Genomic DNA, 23,087 nt, shown 5'->3' on the forward strand with positions numbered 1-23,087 from the left:
TCGTAACGTTATAGTCTTCAACCCTGTCCTCCTATTTCCATCGAGCCTCACGTCAGTCGTTGTCACCCTTACTCCGCTAATTCTATTCCCCACTGTTCTGGATTATTGCACCTTTCCTGCACTTATATACTTTTTCTCCCAAAATCACTTCTATCCCAACTTTCATCAAGTAGACTTCTAACCCATCCTCCATCGACTACACTTGTATTCCAACTTTCCTCGAGAACATTTCTAATCCATTACCGACGATTCAACTTCCATTCCAACGTCCAAATCCATATCTCGACAAATCAATTCCTAAATCATTTTCTAACTATTAATTCCAACACTCGCAAGGTCCACTCGTCTACACATTTATACTCCTTACTGTTCCAATAAATCGTTATACATATTCCAATACGTCTTACCCGCGTCAATTCTCACTCCTTCCTTCATTCCCTAACTCAAGAACAGCGACGAGATCGGACTCAAAATGTACCCGAAACAACGTATCGTTTTGACAGCCGCTCGTCAATATATCCCGTAACACACTTGTACAAATATGCTAGAAAAATATTATTATACAAATTTATTTATTCAAAGTCTTTGATACGTACGCGTTGACGACGTTCTCGTAAGTATGCAGAGCACAAAGCGAATGTAGAAGAAGTATTTTAGAAACTTTCTGATCCTCCGTTTAAATATTTCACAAATGTTTTATTCCAGCGTAAAAATATGTGAAGTGGCTGTTTTTTCCCAGGTGTTACTCGCGCGTGCATGTCGGATCTAATTTTCTCAAACAGAAAGGATCTTCACAGCAAAAAGGAAGATGGGATGAGCTTGTATTGGTTGCGGCGTTGCGAGAAGCTTAGAACACTTGAGCGGTCGATATTTACATTAAACGACGTACGATATACGCGCAGCACACACCGTTAATATTATTTTGATCGATCATTCGGAACAGCTCGACGGAGCCTGACAAAAAAGTTTTTCACGAGCCAGCCACTTGAACACGTGATACAAACAATTCTTGTTGTCCGTGAAAACACAGCTTTCAGGTAGTGAACATAAATATTATTCTATGAACATTATTCAAAAAGGATGACGGTTCTCTGACTTTCCTTTTTTCCGTCGCGGAGAAAGAGAGAGAAATTTTCCATATAATTTATTTTATATTCTGACGAAAAAAATAAAAAATGAACAAACACTCGCAGAAACTGCAAAATTTTGAGTAAAAGTCAATATTTCCAAGGCATGTCAAGACGAATAATTTATCATCGAATAATTTTTCTTTGGGGTATATAAACTCTGTTGTGTTCAATAATATTCAGACTCGGTCACCGCGCTGCGATGGATGAAAGTTATTTTGGGCTCGAGGCAAATAATCATTTTAACGCGTGATTCGTTGACGCTAGATAAATAACTGCGGCACGTAACAGAGATCGTATAGCCACTTGGTCAATTTCAAGTCTAACCGCTCAGTTTTCCACGCACTTTCGGACACAGCCATTTGCATCAAAAGCAGAAGTCATCAGTCTTTGTCGTATTTGAGTAACAAAATGGCGGCCATCTTAGTCGCATCTCAAATATTTCTCTGCTTGACACTGACCCAAGCAGAATTACCACCTTGCACTTTCACCCACAACTGGTTCTATCAGTCGTCATTGTAGGTGAGTTTTTGTTGTTTTTTTTTTTTTTTTCTTCTCTCACGCAAAATTGAAACCTGTATGCCGATATTCGAATGGTCAGAATGCTCGGAAACGGTCGAAATTAGTCAAGATTACGCGAGGCATTGGAAGAATTTAAAACTCATCTCGACAACTTCGGAAACTTGTAACAACCGATTTCTACAGATACTTATTCTGTGGTTTTCATTGATTTCTCATATTGACTCTGGTTGCCGACGACTTTCGGACGTTTCGGGCAATTTTCACTGATTTTCCGATTCGGCAGAATCATATGAGATCGCAAGAAATAATCGAAAATCACTTGGTCAATGGACAATCAACGAAATCACATGATAGGATAGAAGCCGATAGAATGATAATATGAACTGATACGAAACCATTTGATGTTTACCAAAGGACTAGCAACGATTTTCATGATTTCTAACCGAGCGATTTCATCATCGCTATCACGTATAATTCCAACACAGATTCGTAACGATAGGTCATTTATCTCGACTAATTCCTTCGTTATACTTTAACAAATATTGCAGTCACTCAATTACCTTCGGTTATATAACAAACGCGATATTCCGAAAGTTACGTAACTTCGACACAAGTTTCCTGGATTTTTTTTATCTATTTTCGTAATGATTTCATGATACGAGCACCATATTCGTTGTAATTTTCTCCACAATCTCATCACTATTAATTAGAAATGAATTTTTTTCTTTACTAACCCATTCGTTAAATCAATCTTAATAATTATAAACGTTCACGCCTGCAATTAGTTGAAGACACGTTCTCGCATGCTGCGGTTCAGATTTTCTTTTCAACCGAACGAATTGTGATAAGAAATACGTTATTCATAACATTCGATTTAGGTATGATTACGAGAGAGAGGAAAAGATGTGCATGTCTATAAGAATAAGGATGAAGAAAAAAGAAAAAAACGTCGAATCGACCGGCATCAGTAATGATATCTTATTATACCTGCGACATACGAATGGTACATGTAGTACATACAATGGATGTTTCCGTACTTTGCATTCGGCTTTTACCTCGGATTTTACATTTTTTCACAAGCTTTATTTTCTCGTTAAAAATTCGCAAAGCTGTAGCCTCTTGGCTCTCCTCGTTACAGTGCTGAGGAAAGACGGATTTTCCAACGGATTTACATAGAAGGAGTTTCAACCTCCGGACACCGATCTGGCTTGAAATACACACACGCGGTAAGAACCAAAGCGGGTCTACAGCAGGGCGCGGCTTATTTTTATTCTCAGCGATTTTCGTTCACTCTCTGTATCTCTTTGCACATGATTTTATTCCGATAAGTTACCTGAAACGTTGCGAAGATGCTCGATTACGTCACAAGCGACTTTACGTTGAAGTATGAGTTTACGGGTATTCATTTTTCTGTTATTGTATAATTGAAACGTTGTGATTTTTTTGGTTTTTTTTTCTACTCTTTGCAAACTTTTCAATTCAGCACAGCCGACTTATTTTTCACATGCAAAAATCGAAACCGTTGAGAAAGAGGACCAGCCAGAATATCTGCATTATCACAGTAACAACATACAAACCGTTGATTTGACACAAGTGAAAAGTAATTTTTAAAGTGAAACCACGGTGCAAAAATACGAAAGATCCTTTTTTCACTGTAATATGCAAATCTGAGCAGCAAATAATTGGTCATTATAGAACCTGGAACCGGTGAACGGTTCCGCAATGAGTGTATATATCACTTGCGCTAGCTGAAACTTTACCGATAAGGAAAACTCGATTTTCTGACTAATATTAAGCGTTTTGCTGATCAAAAACAACGCTGCGTTCACGTTGTAAAATATCGAATCATTGTCATTTGTTTAAAGACCCATTTTCCGATAATATTTGTTAAAATGCCATTTCACTCAACGCTTCTTTTCCTGAATTTTATAGGGGTATATTGGGTATATATATATTATACGAAAATCTGACTTGCAATTTGAACGACCATTTGACGTTCCAGCTGTCTCATCCGTTAATTAATATCAGAGGTTCGACGAACCTGTACGCAGAGTTTCCCGTCGAATTTCACCCCGAGTTTCGTCGACCGCGTAGCTATGAAACTTTTTCCCAACTCTTTCCTTTCTCTCACAAATATCTGGCATTTCGTTTTCGCGATTGAATTACGGGCACTCCGCTAACCGAAACGAAATTCGATTGCAGACACGAGGATAATATTATTTCGGCATAATCAGACACTATATAACAATAAAAATTCGGATACTTCTCATACTGTCTAAGAAAAGTTTTTTTTCCAATTCTAACAGTACTTTCAATGAATTAAAGCTCATCCCTTTGGTAAACTAAATCTAGAAAAAACGTCCGAGATGCATTATACTATTCAAATTTCGTAAAATCTTACAGCGCGTAAAATTGTTCAATTATAATTGTGTTTCATTGGACGGAAAGAAATAGAAAGAAAAAGAATACTCATCGACTACAGAGAGTCAATAATTTAAACGTAAAATGACTTGTAATACATCGTTCGAAAATTGCGTTTCAAACTGTGTTCATCGAGCGAAGAAGAAGCAGAAGAAAAGGTGACGTAGCGCGTGTTCGGCTCTCGAAAAGTTGGTAAATAGATTAGAAAACTTGAAAAGCTCCGTGGGGTATGTGTGGTACATATTTACTATGAGGCGAGTGCTTCACGTGTCTATAAGATATACGAATATAACTTACTCACCGACTCTCTCGTTTGCATTCAGTCTCCCTCTCACTTTATCTTTCTCTCTCTTTCATTTTTTCTATTTCCCTACGCAACGCGGAGGAGATAAAACTTTTCTGAAAAAGCTTCGAACTAGATCGAAACTCAATTTTTCCATCACTGACACACTGAAAATATGTAACAAAATATGTACCAGCGTTCGCACGATCACTCGTGCATGTAATTTCAAACACCAATATTTTCCAATGCAAAAAAAAACCTAAAGCGACAAAAAAAAAAGAACAACGAACACGCGATATGTTATCCTCGTATGCAGATTTAAAATAACACATTATAACGGTTGTTGTCTACCACAAGAAATATTCCGGTACCGCGAAAAGTAAGAAAAAAAAATAAAAATCATTATCAGCGGAGTGACGCAAGTTTCCCCTTTCATTTTCCTTTTTAGAACTTGTGACATTCTATTTTCACAGTAAAAAAAACAAATGTTGAAAAGGATAGTGATTAGTAACAGTGGTAGCATTGATTATAATAATAAGAAACAATGGAAATTTGTTTGCTTTCCTATCGCGAGAGTAGGCTGCGAAAAAATTCTATTAGCAACAAACTCAAAAGTTCTACGAACCTTAGGTTACTTCGTCACCCAGCTCGATTCAGGTGGTAATGTTTTGCAATGGGTTGTCGAATAAGGGTTCTATACTTAAGCATTCAGTGTCACCCCGCTGCGCGTTATTAAACTACAGAAAAAATTGTTTAAACATGTATTTATAGATGTAAAATCAGTCAATTTTGTTTTATTATCAATTTTGAGTGAATTTCTTTCTTTTTAGGTAAATTGTATATATTTTGATTTTGTATAATAAATGAGTTAATGAAAGGTGCATGAACTTGTGTAAATAAAATTGTAAATATTAATTAGTTTTAGCAATTCATTCGTCTATTCATTCATTCGTAAGATTAATGTACCATTTTTCTATACATAAATGTTAATTTTCAAATTTAATTCGACAATTTTTCGTGAAGTGTTTTTCATTAACAATGACAGTTTTTTTATTTTAATTAACTTTTACTTTTCTTTATCGTTATCCAAGGAGATTTCGTAGTTTGTTGGTGAAAAAGGGGGTAGATATTTTAATTGCGGATTTTGTCAAGCCTTTTTACCACGTTTTCGTTATATAGATTTCATTTTTGTAGATAGCTGTTCACCTTTGTATGTTATAAACTTGTTAAAATTGTTAAGTCTGCATTTACAGTTTTAGAAAAAATGTGACGAGACATTATTAAAAAAAAAAAAATGTAGATTGTAAAATTGAATATATTGAAATGTGCAAATAGATTAAAAATGTGGACTACGAGGTATTGATTAGATGTTGATTCTTCGGCGTCTTCTCTCCGAGTGGGAACCACTGCTTCTATTTGACTAGTTTTCTTATTTTGATTTACGTTTAGGCGCGCTATTTAAACTGTTACGACACGAATCATGATTTTTCGTTTGATTTTCAATTATGCGAATGATTTATGATCAAATGTGAATTCACTAATAATAATAATACTAGTAATAATAATTAATAACTCAAAATAAATACACTTAGACTTCAAAGAAGGATAAAATTCGTCAAATCGAAATTATTATCAGTGATTTTGTTTTTAAAACTATTAATCCTATTATTATCGTATGAATTCACTCGTAAACGATTCAATCTAGGTCAAGTTCTAATAATAATGTAATTAATTAATAATAAATTAGACTTGAATGAATGAGTATTCTATATATATGCATGTATAGAAATACTGCAGCAATCGCATTCGATAAAGAATTCCAAGGTGGTTCGAGACCCCGGGAATTGGTACTAGAGATACGCTTCAATAACTGCTGCCCGATCAAACGCGTACTTCTACTACTTCAGCGGCTCTCGTTCCATTAGTCATGGCTTCAACTCTTGAATTCTAACGATCCTAAGTCACCGATACGTTCAGAAAGCTCAAGTTTTTCTATATTAAAGAGTTTTTAACGAATCGCATAAAATTACTCGTACAATATGATGAAAATTGTCGTCGGATCTTGATCTTAAGTCAGCATAAAAGCTGAATGAAAAATGTCATGTGACATTTTCTGACAGAATTTCGAACTATATTGAAATGAAAATTCTGTAAAATCACACGGAGGGAAATTTCTAGTTCTGGCTGTTATACGGAAATTTTATAGGTATCGGAATGAAAGTTAATTTTACAACTGTATTTATACAACCGAAGAAAACGTTGTTGACTAAACAAACGGATTCAGTGTGTTAGAAAAAATGGGAAAAGGTAGAATCGACAACTATAATCAGTATAACTAAATTTTTTTATATTTTCAACAATTTTCGGACCCGTATTATAACGATACTCATTGTACCAGAATTTTTTATTAAACGGTGCAAACTAACGGGATTATCGTCAACATACTTACTCAAGTATTCACAATCATCGTAAATGTGTTTTCAATTTGTTTAAACCGTCAATTAATTCTTACTTCATAATTATTTAAAGCACACTTCATTATAGGAACAGCTGTATATTTTACAAAGTACATATTTTATAACATTGCATACTTACACAGCCGTATAACTAAAACTGTGATACAACTACTGCTGACGAAAATAACGTTGCGATAACACTTCGACGTTAATAGGAAATTACCGTTGTTTGATCAGTCGCGGGTCGAATTTACCGGTATAAAAATAATTACGCGATCAGTCATTACTGATAATGCGTCACTACGTATACACATGTGATAATCTTACGTAATCCATACATTTGCGTTAAATGTTAAACAAAAGGTGACCTTTTAATTGCGAGTAACACGAGTCGTTGGGTGTATTAATGAGAAATTCTGTAGGTACTTGAGCGTAGCTGCTGTTTTCGTTTTACCTTCTATCTCTCTCTTTCACATTAAACTTCTCCATTCGATTTGAACCTCGTTCCGCGTTGCGTTCAGCCAGCCACGTATTTATACCGTTGTTTTCTTATCATTTTCGCTACACGGATGACAGAAGATTAATGAAAACTGAATGCTGATACGATAATAATTAAACGAACAATAAAATTTAGTGTAAAATATGCATCGAAAAACTTTCTTCATTCTCCTATTTTATTCATAAAATTTGACAAAATTGTACTTCAATTTGTATTTGCATATATTCAGATTTGTCAAGTGTTGCAAAGATAAGAAAGAAAAGCTCGCTGACAGTTGGGATAGTATTATCCGCGTACTGTAATTGTGTAATGTATGAACGCGGGGCGGAAACGACGCCGCGTTGCAACGACGATTAAAATGCAACTCTAATTTCTAGCGATACATATGTAATTGCAGGTTCCGATAAAACCATAAACAAGCACGCCGTAAACTTGGCACCGAATAATTTACTGACTGATTGTATTGCGCGGATATATACACTTGGCCTGATAATATGCGAGGTACTTACAGCCACGCGCGTGAAGAAAAAAAAAATTTCACATCCGGTTTTTCGCGACATTTAAATCAATTTCTATCATATCTTGGCACCAGCGATGCCTCGCAAATAAATAAATTATCATTTGAAACAAATGAATAGCCAAATGAAAATCAAGCGATAATAATTCTAATCGGTTTAATATTTAAATCGTAAAAGACTCGCTGCAATTTCGATCGTTGGAAGAGAAATTAATTTCCTGCAGTCTCTTGCAGTTTGAAGCAGCTCTGACAATCACTACGAAGATGTCGAAAATTTTTAACGGGAGCAAACCGAACATCGTGTTCATTTTTATCGTACAATTTCTCGCTCTTCGTTTCACCCCGGGTTGGTATCACACTAATCGAAATTGTTATAAACAGCAATGGAGAAGAAAAATAAAAACACGGATCAACTAAAATACCATGGTGTACATTTTTTTTCCTTCCATACGTTCACGAAAGTTTGAATTCAATGCTTTGATTATTTGAATACAATTATATGTGTACAGAATTTTGAAAAGTGTCGAATAAGAAGAAAATCTTGCCTGATGAAATTTCTGTCGCGGAAGAAAGAATCGAGGAACGGATTGAAAATATAAATATATGTTCCATTTTTTCCCCTTGATACTTAATCTGACAACCGATATTGATTGTGATTTCTCTTCTGACAGCCGAAGGCATGACCGAAAATGAGCTTGCCAGAATATCTCTGCGTGTTTATGCGGGGTGAGTGTAAATAATTTTTACTAATTTGTAATCGGTGAGTACATCCTAACACATATTATACATGTCTATGCATTACATGTATCACACATATTGCGTGCTTATGCATATGGGGTATTCCACGTGAAACGAGACAGGCTTTAGCCGATAGTTAGCGAATTTGACATCCTGCTTAGGTTACTTATTTATTTCCGTATATTCTGTTTGCTGAAGATGCCAGTTTGTGCAGTCAAAAGTCGCAAAAATAATAATATAAGCCCTAAAGGTGAAAGTATCAAGTCTACCTATACGACGTCAACTTGGATACGTTTTCTGATTGTTTCAACTAAAGCGTATACGCATTGTTTCACCTTGGTTCCTTACATCATGATCCGGCTAAACTTTCATTCCTTACCAAGTATCTCGTGAAGAGACTTCGATAGTTTTGGATCGCAAATAATCCTGTACTCCCCGCAACTTGCGGTTAAAGGAATTTTCCTAAGGATCTACTCGATTCGCTTGAAAATTTTACCGAGTACAGTTCAAGTTGTGAACAAAGGATGGTATAATTTTCAGCTGGAAGTTGTTTTTTATTGACTAAATATTTGATTGAAAATTCAGAGTTTTTTTCTTTAACATATGGCCTGCGTACGAAATAAAAACCGTCCATCTGTAAATTATGCCATACTTTTTACACGACTTGAATCACAAGATAGTAAGGAATGAAAATTTGGTCGCACGTGAAAAAATTGAACCGGTGCCGTTTCGCGTGGAATAACCGGTATGTATGTAATATAAAGAGATAGTCGAACGGATATTGATTGATCGATTGATTGGTTGCATGATATATTAATTTTTGTGTGTTAAATATTGTCTAACATGTCTCAGCGTGTAATTGATGTTACAGGGAAACTATTAACAACAAATATTATGACGTACCTATTGGGGAAACACGTAATCTGGCATTGAAATTAGACGCTGCGAAGCCAACCGTTTTATACCTTCACGGTTTTCAAGAAAACCTCGAACGGGAAAGCGTTCGCACTATTGTTGGTGGTAATTATAGTTTAAACAAAAACCGCAACGCGAAAATAAGAAAAATAAACGAATGCAATATCTGTTCGCAGAGAATTGTCAATGATCAAGTATTTATCATATAAATATAAATCGTTTTATCACATTGTTCATATCACTAATTACCGAATAATTGTTCATGTTATGTATATAATATGGAACTAAATACCTGTCGACTATCACATTACTGTTATCATAATTTTTTATACGTATATATATATTTATTATATTACAACATCAAAGATAATTTATCGAAGCCTCGTCATTCACGTTGCACTGATATTGTTATCATTATTATTATTTTCCAATTATCTTTATTCCAAACATATCAGCAGTTATAACCGTTATATAACTACTGTTTTGTGAAAAAGATCTTTACAGATTTGTTAAATTTTTATCCACGGGTGAGTAAAATTTTTGAACCATTTCCAAAATCAACTCGTAAATTCTGAATTTAAAAGGTTGTAAATATTTTTCACCTTCAAGATTGGAAAAGACGGTTGTGTGAAAAATGAATCTCGTTTCAGCTTACCTGAAACGCGGTGATCACAACGTGATCGCGGTGAATTACGCCGAAATAGCAAACGGAACTTACATTCAGGCCGTCGAGAGTGCCGAAGCGGTTGGAAAGAAATTGGCAATTGCTCTGCGCCAATTGATTGCGGGTGTTCTGGACCCGAAGCTAATTCACATCGTGGGCTATTCGCTGGGTGCTCAAGTGGCCGCATACATAAACAAATACGCCGTGGTATTCAAGGTGCAGCGACTAACGGGTTCGTTTTCATCTTCTTACGAAACTCAATCACGCACGGAGGGGATAAAGACGTACACATTGCAACAAACTAAACATACCGTGAGATTACGTGAATGCGCGATGTAAGGAGCACTAATTGCAAACAACTCAGGGTACACGTACACTCCGAACAGAGCTTTGAGTTTCAAATTTATCCCCAGCTGCCTATAATTAGGGAGTCCTTATGTTGAGCATCCTCGTAATGTCACTGTATATATTTTTTTAAATCCGTTTGTTTTATCTGAAGGAAAAATGTGTTGAAATTAATCAAAGCTTCGTTTGATTTCACGAAATCTCGGATATCTTCTGTTCGCAAAACAATTTGGGCGATTTAAAATGAGAATTTATACACTGCGAGAAATTTTCTAATTCCGGTTACCGCTCAGTCCTTGACTATTTTCATTTTTTATCACAATCGACAAAATATAGTTCTAGGTACAAAATTAAAATTAGTTTCGTAGCTGTTACCGGAAAGTCTGGTATATGTTACTATTCTTTCTCATTACTATATTTTCTGGTGACTGTGGCGAAAACTTAATGCTTGTGCAACAATAAAATGACGTTATCAGCCTTATTTAACTAAAAAAGTACAGTAAAGCGAACAAACTTGATTTTGCGTTTCAATTACCAAAAAAGGATCGACAATGGCGCAAAATGGTTACGCGTACCTCGTTTTCCGTAATTCCAACAATATTCAAACAGTTTTTTTTAACGATACCTGTTATACTCAATTTTTCTAGTTACTGTAACAAATGAAATTTTTCTCAGTGTACATTTAACTATAATAGGAACAATGAGTAAGGTCGAGAATAGAAAAGATATTGTTTAAAAATTAAATCAGCATCTATTCAACATTTTCACGTAACAGGAACGTGAAAATTTTTTAGATTTACAGAAATTGTGTTCAATATTTAGAGGAACTTATCTCTGAAATCACGCACACACAGAGAAGGAAAAAAAATTTGTTGAATTACCGATTACGGGAAATGAAATTTTTTCAACTATATACGAGATGAAAAAAGAATGAGCACTTTTTTGTTGAATCAAACGACATTCCTTTGAACGAAAATAATAAAAAACATTCCTTCCGCCACGATATTTGATCGCCATATTTGACAAAATCAACAAATCGCTTCTGTATGTGCAGAAAAAGCGACTTCGCGAACACTTTATTAATTTCTAGCACTGCTTCCGTTTCTGGGATAAATGTCGTCCCTTTTTCTCAGCTCTGGATCCCATCGGACCCGCATTTCTCGCTGTTGCTAAGCGAATCACGTCAGCCGATGCGAAATTCGTCGACGTTATTCACACCGACGCCTTCATTTACGGCAACGGCTACGCATCCGGCGGTGCAGATTTTTGGCCCAATAATGGCCTGCGTGTTCAGCCAGGATGTCCACTACAGTACGAAAAAGGCAGCGAGGAAGGTGAGCTGATCGATTAGAGCGATTGATACGAGCAGCCGCAAAATCCGAAAACTTCCCGCTATACCATTTTGTTTGCAAAAAAGTTGAGAAAATTTTATGAAAGCTGATTCTTTCTTTCGCGACTAACTCTCAGCGAGATCTCTCCGCCAATCTCGCTAAAAATTTAACAAGTTCCGAGTTGCATGGCGACAATCTAATGTACCAAGTTTCATAAGAATCGGTTGTTCCATTTTTGAGTAATAATCGAAAAAAAAAATTCAATATATTGGCGATAACTCGGAAATGTCTGTACCAATTTTTCCCAAAATTGCATCAGTTATAAGTTAAATGACATTAATTCAATGTACCAAGTTTTTTAAAAATCGGCTGATCCGTTTTCCAGTTGCGTATTACCGAACGCAAAAATTCAAACGAAACGATTGCGATCAAGAACATTAAAATCCGTTGATATATGGTTTCGAGATGTCGTTGGGAAAAAAATGCATCAGACATCCCACATTTTCTCTGAATAAAGAAAATCGGAAAGTTGAACGAGCAGACTCGTCAATTGATGTTCTACCGAATTGTTGCAAGCGACGAAAAAGTGTTCCCAAATTCAATAAATTTGGTTTTTATTACAGAAATTCTGTTCCTACATATTCACATTATATTGAAACTTGTTTTTCCAGATTTTTGCAGCCATCAAAGATCATGGCAATACTACGCGGAATCGGTTGAAAACCCGAAAGCATTTATGGCGGCAAAATCCGTCACATGGACGAAATTTTTAGGGAGCGCACACAAGAAACAGGATCTTGTTCCTATGGGATTGGCGACGCCTTCCGGCACGTAAGTTAATTTTATCGAAATATCCTGTACGATTTTACCTCTTATTGAGCAATATGATAACATCAGTGATGAAATCTTGATTCATATCCGATCTACTTTCATTTTTTTTCCTCTCGTTTTTTTTCATCACCGCAATTTTTCAGGACCGGATTATTTTATTTAAAAACGAACCAACAGTCGCCCTTTGGAATGGAAGAAAACGGCGTCAAGTTAGCCGACGTTAGTAAAGTTTTCACGCATTTGCATGGTTATAATAAAACAATACGCAAATTATAATACCTACTATATGTAATAACATGACTTTAGAATAACAGCAAGTGTGAGGCTTGATTTACAAAATTAATTTTCCATTGTTCTGTTTTCTTTAGTTGTTCGTTCAGATGTACTTAAGGGTTGAAAAAAAAAGAACTGCAAATACGCGAAACAGATTAAAAAAAAAATATGTTTCCCACTATACATATATTATAAATAATTAATAAATATTTCAGATGAATATTACGCTGTGTTAAACTGCAGAGTGTCTAGTTAACCGATAAATTGTTAGATTATATTTATTTTCTCTCAGCAAAGGAAACTAGTTTGCCATTATGCATCATATTGTTTCAAATTAGTCATTCCACCGGTTGGTTGGAACTTTGTGAATTTATTTCACGACGCTGAATTCAATGTATACGTGTCGTGATCGTTTGATAAGTGAAGCATACCGTCACACTTCGCAACGAGAGAAATACACGATTTATTCGACGATAATTTATATGTTATAGTTAATTTCAAAAAAGAAAAAAAAAATACTACTCAATCGAATCGCTATCTCGGAATGATTGCGTTCCTGATCTTTTTCTTTTCAGTTTTTCAACGTAGTGCAAACTGACGGAGCGAGGACATTGCAGAAATGAAAAACATCCATTTGTAATAATGATACAAACTCTGAACGACTCGTGTACAAAATATATCGCCTGTGTCTGTTTTCTGTAAAAAATCACGTTTTATGACGTCTGTGCGTTGCGATCAACCGCATGATAGATTGGACAAATTAAAAGGTAAATAATAGGAGAACACACGTGGGCGATTTGTATAATGAAAACACCTGTTATTTTTTATGAAAATTAAACATTGCATTGTTTCCATCAAGCAGTATTCAGTCATGTGAAATTTATATACCTTAATTGCGGATATCAGCCGACAGGAAAGAGGAGAGCGAAAAACAAAAACGAAAATCGACTGATATAACTCCACGCGTACACAGGTGCAAATAATCTAATCAATAAAATTTTTAGTCGATCTATAATTAGGCAATTACGGATATTTAATCTACGGTGTAAATCGCATCGTTGAGGAAGTGAAATAACGCGATAGCGATTGAATGAATTACAGTGAATAATATTTACGGTAAAAGCATGTTGTGATAAAAAAACAAAAAAGGAAAGAAAACATCACCTCGAACTATTATCACTTCGCTTACGGCAATGACGTTGAATCGCTGACAAATTTGTTACGAGCAAATATTTGAAAGCTGGTGGAAAAAAATTTTTAATATTTTTCAAGACATCGGGGGCTGCGATGCGTGATTAGGTTTAATCGTGTTTCGTATTTGATAAACCTAGTTACGAGAATCAGTATTTAAACGCGACGCCGATCGGTGGTGATAGATTTATATTTTCACTGTCCGTACGCTGTTTTCAATGATGGCAGGATTCGCGTATTTCTTGTTCTTCGGAATGGCGCTGGTCAATGTCGCCAGTCCAACTTACACGCCTTGTGACTCTTGCAGTAAGCGAAAATTTTATTTTCCTTCGGATAAAAAAGCAGAATTTTGGTCTCGCAATCCCAGATCACCGATTTATACAATATTTCGATTATCTTTATCAAATGATTGGCATATGATTTTCATATCCCATTTACGGAATTTGTGATGTGTCATTATAACTGAATTTTGTTTCCCTCACAGCTGATCGAGCGAATTCCACCCAATTGGAGAATATCGAGTTGTACATAATCACTAGGTATGTGATATTTTCTTTAATTATTTTCGATACATACATATTCTATTTTTCAAATACCTACAATGAAATTAGTTGATGGTTATAAGTTGTTTTTTCTTCTTACGATTCAAAGAAGTATTTTCAACGAAGAAGTTTATCTATTTAATCTATCCTTCCCATTGTCACCTACTCTGCAACTCTTTTTCATATTTTCCCGTCTGCAAAAGGTTATCGATTGCGAGTCAAGAAGAGATAAAAGCTCAACGACGCATTTTATAATGTGTTATGTAAATATGAAAATAAGGTAGGTTTGGAAGTAATTTGAAAAAAAATTTTGCTCCAAGTAACCAGTGCGCAGGAGGTTCAGTGTTTGAAGAATAAACATACTGTAACGAAAATGTAGATTTAACAGGAGGCTTCGTGCCAAGAAGTTGGAGGAAGCCTGTTTTGCTAGTTTCATTTGGACACAAAACTCGTATCGCAAATCCCAAACTAGAGGATGTATGAAAAAAAAAATATTAAGTTTATAACATAAATATCAATCAAAGAAAAAGGTCTGTTAGATTTTGAAATTGGCTGATAATTTACAAAAATGGATGTGGATAACCTCAATAAGGCGGTATCAAAGTTTTCATGGCCGCCGCGTAAATATCAGGTGTACATGATTTGTTTGATTTCTTGCGTGTCTTTTTGACCGATCTTTGATAACATTTCAACTCACAAGGAAGGTGTCTCTCTGATTTTGATCTAGTTCATATATGATGTATAGTATATCGAAAACTAGGCGGTAAAAGTACCCTTCGCAGATGAAGGTGTTAAGCATCAATTTTATTGCTTTACCCATGAGAATATAATATTTTTTAGTCAAACCACCCAAAATACAATTTCAATGTCGAATAATTTTTAAAGGAGTGAATTTCATGAAAAATGTTAAGAGACCTTTTTTGTAGAGCATCAAATTTCCCACAAAAATAATGGTTTGATCTATGAAAATATTGATTTTTCTGGTAATTACAAAAATCAAAAATTCGAACAAAAATTTGAAAAAACAAATCAATGTTTAAGGCACGATTACAAGGAAACGGCTCGATCTACGTCAATTTAGTAAGAGAGCTTTTTTGTAGGAAGCTTAATTTCCTTCAAAAATATGGATTGATAAAATTTTTCAGATTGATAATTGACGGATTTTGGGTAAAAAAATGCGGTAACTGTTAAAAAATCAATAGCTGTAACGATACACCCCTTAATATTAATATTAAGGGCTCAAACTTTCAGGATAATTTTTATTTGTCGTCATGAACAATGTTTATACAGTACCATTAAAAAAAAAAAATTCTTCGTTTTATTTGGCCCAGTCTAGTGTTCATGGATTCTTTCGAAAAATTTTCTGTTCGTTCGGTTAAAAAATATTATGCTTTTATGGGTGAAATAACGAAATTGATGCTTGGCACCTCCGTCTTTGGAGGGCAGTTTCACTCACTTGAAGTGTTTATTGGTTAATAAAAAACAACGTGTCGCTCAGTTTTCGGTGCACTACAGACATACGAAATAGATTTAAAATCGGAGAGATCAACCTGGGATACTTTCCTTGTCAGTATATCTACAGCTCTTTCCGTGATTTTTAAGTGACGACATCTAAACTTTCAAAATACTATACGAACCAGTAGAGCGGGAAAAATAACATTCAAGACAATAACAGACAAGGAGCACATTCGGTACTGAATTCATTTCGCGTTCCAATTAAAAAATAATACCGCTGGAACGATTTGTTCTGCTCTCGGTGAAGATACACCGAGTCATACGATTTGTGACCAGCGTTCTTTTCTTAGCTAGAATTTGGAAAGTGTGCAGTGCCGAATATTCTTCGAGTAAACCCCGCAGTGTGTTGGATTGTCTACCACTGAGGGAAATAAATATCGGTACAACTTATCGGTAAGTAGGGCGTTTAAAGTTCATGCGAGTGGGCTGGATCAACTCGTATTACCAAGTTTTGTGGATTTGACCAAGCAGTTGTTTCGTAGTTTATAATCCATGCTGAAGCGTTCAGTGATCGCGTTCCGGGTTCACGTTAAATTTATTATATAACTCGACTTGACTAAAGTGATTACGACCCGGTAGAGGTCTGTTTTACTGATGTGTTTCCCTCGGTGTTAGGCACCCCGACATCCTGCGTCGTTTGCTCAGAAACATTCTGTATATATTCGTTTCAAAGGTTTTAAAGTGGCAAATGACAGCAGTTGAAAATCAAAAAGGTTTCAGCAGATGTTCCAATTGAAGACGGTTTTCTATATCGGTAAACAAAAACGGAACAAATTTATTTTTAAGGCTAATATTTTCGAATAATCACAGTGATGCTGAGAACACGAGCGTACTGATTGGCGCTGCGACGGATTTAGTGGTCAAAATCGATGCCAGCAAACCGACCGTTCTCTATTTTCACGGATGGACCGAATCTTCGAAATCAACGAGTGTGCAGACTATAGTGGCAGGTAAGAAAGGAAAGAGGCCGGCCTGACCTCGTTCACGGTTATCGAAATCGAACCTTGGAACACCTTGGGATGAACAATGACCGGTGAACGCGTTGCAGCTTACTTGAAACGTGCCGACCACAACGTGCTGGTGCTAGACTATAGCGAAATAGCTGGAGAGGCTTGGAACTACGCATATTTAAGCACTGAGGGTGTCGGCTACACGGTGGCGATAGCTCTCGACGAAATGGTGGCAGCGGGGTTGGACGCGACGACTCTGAACCTGGTCGGTCACTCGTTGGGAGCACAAGTGATGGGGTACATTGGAAAGAACGTAAACTTCACCATTCCGAAAATCACAGGCAAGATGGGATGAGGCGCAGAAAGCGAACGGTAATACAAAATGGGTTCTAACGACATCGGGGCGTCTTTCAGGGCTGGATCCAGCTGGTCCCGGGTTCACGGAGACCGATTCTCACCTGCAAGCCAGCGACGCTGATTTTGTCGAGATCATACATACCGAGGCTTCGTATTTGGGCATTGACTACAGCGCGGGCGATGTCGACTTCTGGCCTAACGGCGGCTCTAGTCAACCAGGGTGCTCCACAACTTCCGAACTCGTGCAGAGTGAGAACAAAGATACCGCATCCTGCTTGTAGTTATGGTAGAATGTCTTGATCCTGATCATCCAATCTTTTGTTCACAGTTACCTGCAGTCACGCCAGATCATGGGCTTATTTTGTGGAGTCCTTGTCCGACGAGGACGCGTTCCTCGCCATTGCTTGTGACTCTTATACGGAATTCGAAGCCGGCTCATGTAGCTCCAACACGGAGGAGATAATGGGCTATGCGACACCGAACACAACGTGAGTTCAGTAAAGTTTTTCTAACGACTATCTCTGAGGACCTTGATTTATTACCAATTCTGGAATACATTTCAGGGCCGGGAACTACATGCTTCAGACCAACGGCGACTCGCCCTACGGTCGAGGAGAAGAGGGTACTACGTATGTGGAGTAGACTCGTTCACGTTTTACGACAACGTTTCATCGTCCCGAGCAAACGAGGAGTTCGCATCTCGTGACCTTGAATGTCCAACATCGTAAAAAAATAGTTTTGGGTGTACTCAAAATCGAATAAACAGATATCGCTCAATCCATTTGTCGTATACTGTATTTCACGACACGAATTCGACGCTCATTCTGCACGCTTCGCGCTTTTCGAGACCGTCAATATTTACCGATTCTGTGACCTAAATCTCCCAAGTTTTGTTCTTATCCTTGATCCAGATGTCAATTTAGTGGAATGGCAGTACGAAGTGTCTAATATTCAGCTGCATCAAGAATTGAGCTAAGGAGCACCAGACGATCCATAATGCGAACAGTCTATGCTACCTTACGTATACTCATGAGTCTGGCAAATGAGGAAATTATTTACTCAAAGTGGAAACGGGAAACACTAATCGCTCAACCTCAATGAAAATTTGCTTAATTTATGGAAACGCAATCATGGTGCTACTTGTATTTGCCACTTGTCGGGTTGGGTAGATTTCAACACGTTACGAGTCGAGCCATACGGTTATGGAGGTGGTTGAAATGAATTCGTTGGACAGTATAGCGAAGGATGCTCTCATTCGAACAGTAATTGGAGTATCGATTCGAACAACAGCAGTCACCAGCGACTCGTATTCTCACGAATTGATCATCAAGAAAGTTATTCCGAAGAATGTTGCAGTCAATCTGGTTCCTCTATTTCTGTATGCCGTTCGTTGCGGCAGTTACGAATTGCTCCTACACACCTTGCAACGACTGCAGTGAATCTGTGGTCGATTATCCACGACAATTTTTCGAGATGTTTTTTCCATCATATCTCAATCGTTCTGTGATGCCTCTTACTGCAATTCGAGCGAAGCCGAGTGAACTGGCGAACATTTCACTCCGCCTTTACAAAGGGTGAGTAAAGCCGAGTTCTTCTCTAACTCGTGGATCAGCTTGTTCGAAATGTTCTGAAATATAACACGAGTATTATTCCAGAACAACCTTGGATAATTACGTGGAAGAGTTGGTTAGTAATGCGGTGAATCTCTTAAACTATCTCAATAGTAGCAAACCGACAGTTATGTATGTTTCTGGCTGGACCGAGACTCCAGAGTCTAGCAGTGTTCTGGCTGTCGTTGGTGGTAAGTGTCTTAAATTATGTATGCATCAGACTCTGTCTGGAAGACTGTCCACGGTGGCTTTCCAGCATGATCATAAGTTCCTATCTGTGATCACGTCTCATGAGTATTATAAAGTACGTATGATTGTAGTGTCGGGGCATCTTCAAGACAGAATTTGTATCGGTGTATTTTTCAGGACGTTAATTACACGAGCCTCGGAGATTGAAAAATTTTATTTGTAGCATACTTGAAGCGGTGCGATCACAATGTCGTACTCGCAAACTACCAGGATATCGCAACAAGGTCGTATCCCTTTGCCGCGCTGAGCGTTCCTGGAGTCGGTTACACCCTGGCGCAAGCATTTAACGAGCTGGTGAAAAACGGCCTGGATTCTTCGACGCTCCACGTGGTGAGCCATTCGCTCGGAAGTCAGGTCAGCGGGTTTTTCGGAAAATGCGTCGACTTCATCGTGCCAAGGATCACAGGTAAGGAAAACGACTGGAATCGGCAACCGTATGCAGTCTTGATCCACTTCGGGATTCAACGACGCTGACTTTTTTCTCAGGCTTGGATCCAGCCGGTCCCGGGTTTGACATGATGAACGAGAACCTGGCATCTGGTGACGCCAGGTTCGTTGACATAATTCACACGGACGCTGGAATCTACGGCACTGCAAGTAACAGGGGGGATGCCAACTTTTACCCGAACGGTGGTAATCGTTTTCAGCCTGGATGCAAATTTAGTCTGCCATACAGCGATAATGGTAGAGTATCACAGTTACTACCCCGAGATGAAACTTCACTGTATTCGCCTACAAATATTCTGCTTTCAGACTTCTGCAGTCATCACAGATCCTGGCAATACTTCACCGAGTCGCTTGAATCAGAAGATGCCTTCGTCGGACAGAAATCCAAATCATATCGGAGTTTCAAGTCAGGTTTTAGCTGGGGTGTAGTCGCAGTCATGGGATATGGAACGCCAACAACAGCGTAAGTCCACGACGGACGAATGAAGATTTCAGTCGAGACGATTGAACGTTGTTTGCATTTCAGGAACGGAAAATTCTATCTTCAAACCAATAGCGCGTTTCCGTATGGTCGAAGGTACAAGGGCTTGACGTACGACGCGTTGTTTTAGGCCAACGCAATTTTAGCCAATGGACCATCGACACGGGATTCATGTGTAACAATTATCGCGGTAATCAAATACTATTGAATGTAATGTATAGCTGTTACCTGTGTGAATATATGAGGTTAACATCACGAGATTGATTTTTTTGTTGACAATATTTTATACCCGATCGTTGCACCCGTTGCCGGCAAATCAGTTTGTCGGGACCATTCATGCATATTAGTCCGGTCAATTTAGACATAAAAATAGTGATCGAAACACAATAATTCCGACGGAGCTGAATTTTGGTAGAGACCTTGGGCTTACCATTATAAAGAAAAAGAAAGAAGTCCCCATCGATACCATGTGTGCTAAAAAAGTTATTCAAGCTCAAAGGTCAAAATATTCGGTTTCTTAGATTTTTCTCGTTAACGGTTAATTTTATCAAAAAAATAGTTCTGACCAAAATTGTAGATCATAAAGTTATCCACAAAAATGGTCTCTATACTTTTTTTCCTAAGAATTGTCATTTCTGAGATATCTCGATTCTAAAAGTCGGATGAGTTACATTCTATATAATACGCACGCATGTTATATATGTCACGGATATACATAGAATATGTATAGTATATATAGTATAATATAGTATGTATTATAGTATATGTATAGTATATATACTGACATACATAGTATATATATATAGTATATATTAGACTGCCTCAAAAAAAAAAAAAAATTTTTTTTTTCGATCTCCAGCTTCATGAAATAATAGTTTATAACATAATGTTGGACCTCGTGAAAGGAAATCGCCGTGCGATTTTTTTAAGAGGTGTCGTATCGAGATTTTGTAATTTCCAATTTGATTAACACGTAAGAAATCCAATTCTGACGGTCGGAGGGAGATAATAATTTTTCTATGCAACGAACGGAACTCTATATAGTAGCGCTTGACAGTTTATATGTTTTCTTCGAATCGCCGTGTCGGAGAAATTTTTTAATCGCACGATCTTGGAGTGATTCAACATTGCGTAAAACGTGGTTTTTCAAAATTCTTAACTCCGCAACCTATCGTAGGCTTATTTTTATTTCACCGGCCAAAATAGAAAAGTATCAAGTTTCTAGACAAAACTATTCCATTTATGTAAGACCAAGAAACGAGTGTGTATCATGCCAAACAATTTTGAGGATAGATTTATAATGATGTGGTCTCCTTTCCCGAGACGCGAAAAACTTACACATCATTCCTTACAGTTTTATCTTAAATTTAGCCCGTCGTGAAGTTTTGCGTCTTATCTGGTTTGCGCGTTAATAAATGTTAAAGTCCGCTATGCGTGCTCTCGCGACATGGCATAGTCAGCGATACAAAATATATAACAGCGGGAGGGCAGTTATGACTTCGGACTCTGTCTGTTTATTAATAAGTTGAAGTTCGTGACCGTGGAGAATATCATCAAGATTTGATTTCGTTGGATAAAGGTCAAGGATGGACCGATGGACATTTAGTTATCAATTTTATTTTCTCTACGTCGTTTCGGCAGGCCCCGCCCCCCCATTATCAGGTTTCTTTAATATAAATAATAAGAAATCGTTACATGATTTACACTTGCTCACTAACTGTCTCGTTAAGAACATTGCACAGCTAAGTAATTATTCATCTCTATGGCATCTAAATACTTTTTAATGTTTCCAAATTTGTTCGAGAAGGAAGTGAATTCCAATCTAATACTACACTAGCTATACTATTGAGTAAATCGTTAGTCTGTTTTTCTACTATTCTCTCTACTGTTCTAGTAAATTTGGCATATCTTTGCACAATTTATAAGGAGGAAAATTTTCCTACTTCTCATTTTAAACAATTTGTCTATAGTTTTGATTTCGTTGGATGAAGTTCACGCTGATCATAAAACTGCTTCAGAAAAAGAAATAGCAGTATTCAGCTCAGTGTCTCAACTGAATTGTTCAATCTGGGAACACAATATTACTTGTAAATCTTCAGGCATAACTTTCCAATGTTATATGCAAATAGCACGACTATTGTTTTTCAATAGCATCATTCCATATGCAGTACAAATATTATCGTTCATCTTTCCCTCGTATTAAATACGAAATGCTGGCTTCAGTGGTCTCACTTTCAATGTTTTAAAGTACCCGATTTTTTTGAACGAATAGCAATATACGCTTTCCTCGAAGCATTATGGGTAACGAACAATTTTCCGTGCTCGCCTAAGCTATGAGGAACTAGGATTGACCATAAAATTTTGTCGGTAATAAGGTCAAACCATCTTATGTTAAAGACGGATCATAAATAGGCTGCCAAAAATGCAAATAAACAGACAGAGTCCGAAGTCATAACTGCCCTCCCGCTGTTATATATTTTGTATCGCTGACTATGCCGTGTCACGAGAGCACGCATGGCAGATTTTGACATTTATTAACACACAAACCAGATGAGACGTCGAACTTCACGACGGGCGGAATTTAAGACAAAAAACTGAGGAATAACGTGTAATTTTTTCGCATCTCAAGAAATGAGAACAAATAATTAAAAATCTATATTTGACATAGTTTGGCACGATACTGAAAGCTGAACGTGATTGCGAAATATCAAATTCCAACGCGATGTAATCATGCAATATGTTGCAAATTAGATCTCCGTTGGATCAGAACAATGAAAACTGAACACGCTGTTCGCTCAACCAAAACGAACATTTGCTTAGTTG

General features: G+C 37.0%; 4 protein-coding genes across 8 annotated transcripts in view; 3 read left to right on the forward strand and 1 right to left on the reverse strand.

The window, feature by feature from the left end:
• Window positions 1–23,087, reverse strand: part of LOC124303640 (RYamide receptor) — a 94,248-nt gene that overhangs the window by 10,058 nt on the left and 61,103 nt on the right. The window lies entirely within an intron of this gene.
• LOC124303647 (phospholipase A1 member A-like) lies at window positions 1,482–13,748 on the forward strand. 4 transcript variants are annotated; one of them, XM_046761130.1, is made up of 8 exons: window positions 1,482–1,649; window positions 2,788–2,875; window positions 8,497–8,551; window positions 9,435–9,583; window positions 10,129–10,374; window positions 11,621–11,821; window positions 12,490–12,649; window positions 12,793–13,484. In XM_046761130.1, exons 3-8 carry the CDS (start codon window positions 8,505–8,507, stop codon window positions 12,923–12,925), a joined length of 936 nt encoding a protein of 311 aa, XP_046617086.1. In that variant the 5' UTR covers window positions 1,482–1,649; window positions 2,788–2,875; window positions 8,497–8,504; the 3' UTR covers window positions 12,926–13,484. The 4 variants fall into 4 exon arrangements, 3 of the variants coding, with proteins under 3 accessions (XP_046617086.1, XP_046617085.1, XP_046617084.1); XM_046761129.1 differs by lacking the exons at window positions 1,482–1,649; window positions 2,788–2,875 and adding exons at window positions 7,815–8,171; window positions 13,498–13,748 and having other exon boundaries at window positions 12,793–12,868; XR_006907952.1 differs by lacking the exons at window positions 1,482–1,649; window positions 2,788–2,875 and adding an exon at window positions 7,815–8,171 and having other exon boundaries at window positions 10,129–10,426; window positions 11,578–11,821; window positions 12,793–12,932.
• LOC124303654 (lipase member H-B-like) lies at window positions 14,175–18,258 on the forward strand. The gene is made up of 7 exons (XM_046761138.1): window positions 14,175–14,419; window positions 14,598–14,652; window positions 16,981–17,120; window positions 17,219–17,461; window positions 17,535–17,726; window positions 17,806–17,965; window positions 18,041–18,258. The coding sequence occupies exons 1-7, from the start codon at window positions 14,332–14,334 to the stop codon at window positions 18,117–18,119; spliced, it is 957 nt and encodes a 318-aa protein (XP_046617094.1). The 5' UTR covers window positions 14,175–14,331; the 3' UTR covers window positions 18,120–18,258.
• Window positions 18,385–20,454, forward strand: LOC124303643 (phospholipase A1-like). Its single transcript, XM_046761117.1, has 5 exons — window positions 18,385–19,051; window positions 19,133–19,278; window positions 19,500–19,742; window positions 19,823–20,246; window positions 20,310–20,454. Exons 1-5 carry the CDS (start codon window positions 18,825–18,827, stop codon window positions 20,392–20,394), a joined length of 1,125 nt encoding a protein of 374 aa, XP_046617073.1. The 5' UTR covers window positions 18,385–18,824; the 3' UTR covers window positions 20,395–20,454.

Source organism: Neodiprion virginianus, chromosome 4 (assembly GCF_021901495.1).
Source record: "Neodiprion virginianus isolate iyNeoVirg1 chromosome 4, iyNeoVirg1.1, whole genome shotgun sequence".
Classification (NCBI taxonomy): Eukaryota; Metazoa; Arthropoda; class Insecta; order Hymenoptera; family Diprionidae; genus Neodiprion; species Neodiprion virginianus.

Coding starts and splice junctions, on each gene's coding strand:
- LOC124303654 (XM_046761138.1), top strand. CDS start 14,332: ATGATGGCAGGATTCGCGTATTTCTTGTTCTTCGGAATGGCGCTGGTC. Junction 17,121..17,218: donor TGTGCAGACTATAGTGGCAG/GTAAGAAAGGAA, acceptor AACGCGTTGCAG/CTTACTTGAAACGTGCCGAC. Junction 17,727..17,805: donor AACTTCCGAACTCGTGCAGA/GTGAGAACAAAG, acceptor TTTTGTTCACAG/TTACCTGCAGTCACGCCAGA.
- LOC124303643 (XM_046761117.1), top strand. CDS start 18,825: ATGTTGCAGTCAATCTGGTTCCTCTATTTCTGTATGCCGTTCGTTGCG. Junction 19,279..19,499: donor TGTTCTGGCTGTCGTTGGTG/GTAAGTGTCTTA, acceptor TTTTATTTGTAG/CATACTTGAAGCGGTGCGAT. Junction 20,247..20,309: donor TATGGAACGCCAACAACAGC/GTAAGTCCACGA, acceptor TTTGCATTTCAG/GAACGGAAAATTCTATCTTC.
- LOC124303647 (XM_046761128.1), top strand. CDS start 8,090: ATGTCGAAAATTTTTAACGGGAGCAAACCGAACATCGTGTTCATTTTT. Junction 8,552..9,434: donor TCTCTGCGTGTTTATGCGGG/GTGAGTGTAAAT, acceptor TTGATGTTACAG/GGAAACTATTAACAACAAAT. Junction 10,375..11,620: donor CAAGGTGCAGCGACTAACGG/GTTCGTTTTCAT, acceptor CCTTTTTCTCAG/CTCTGGATCCCATCGGACCC.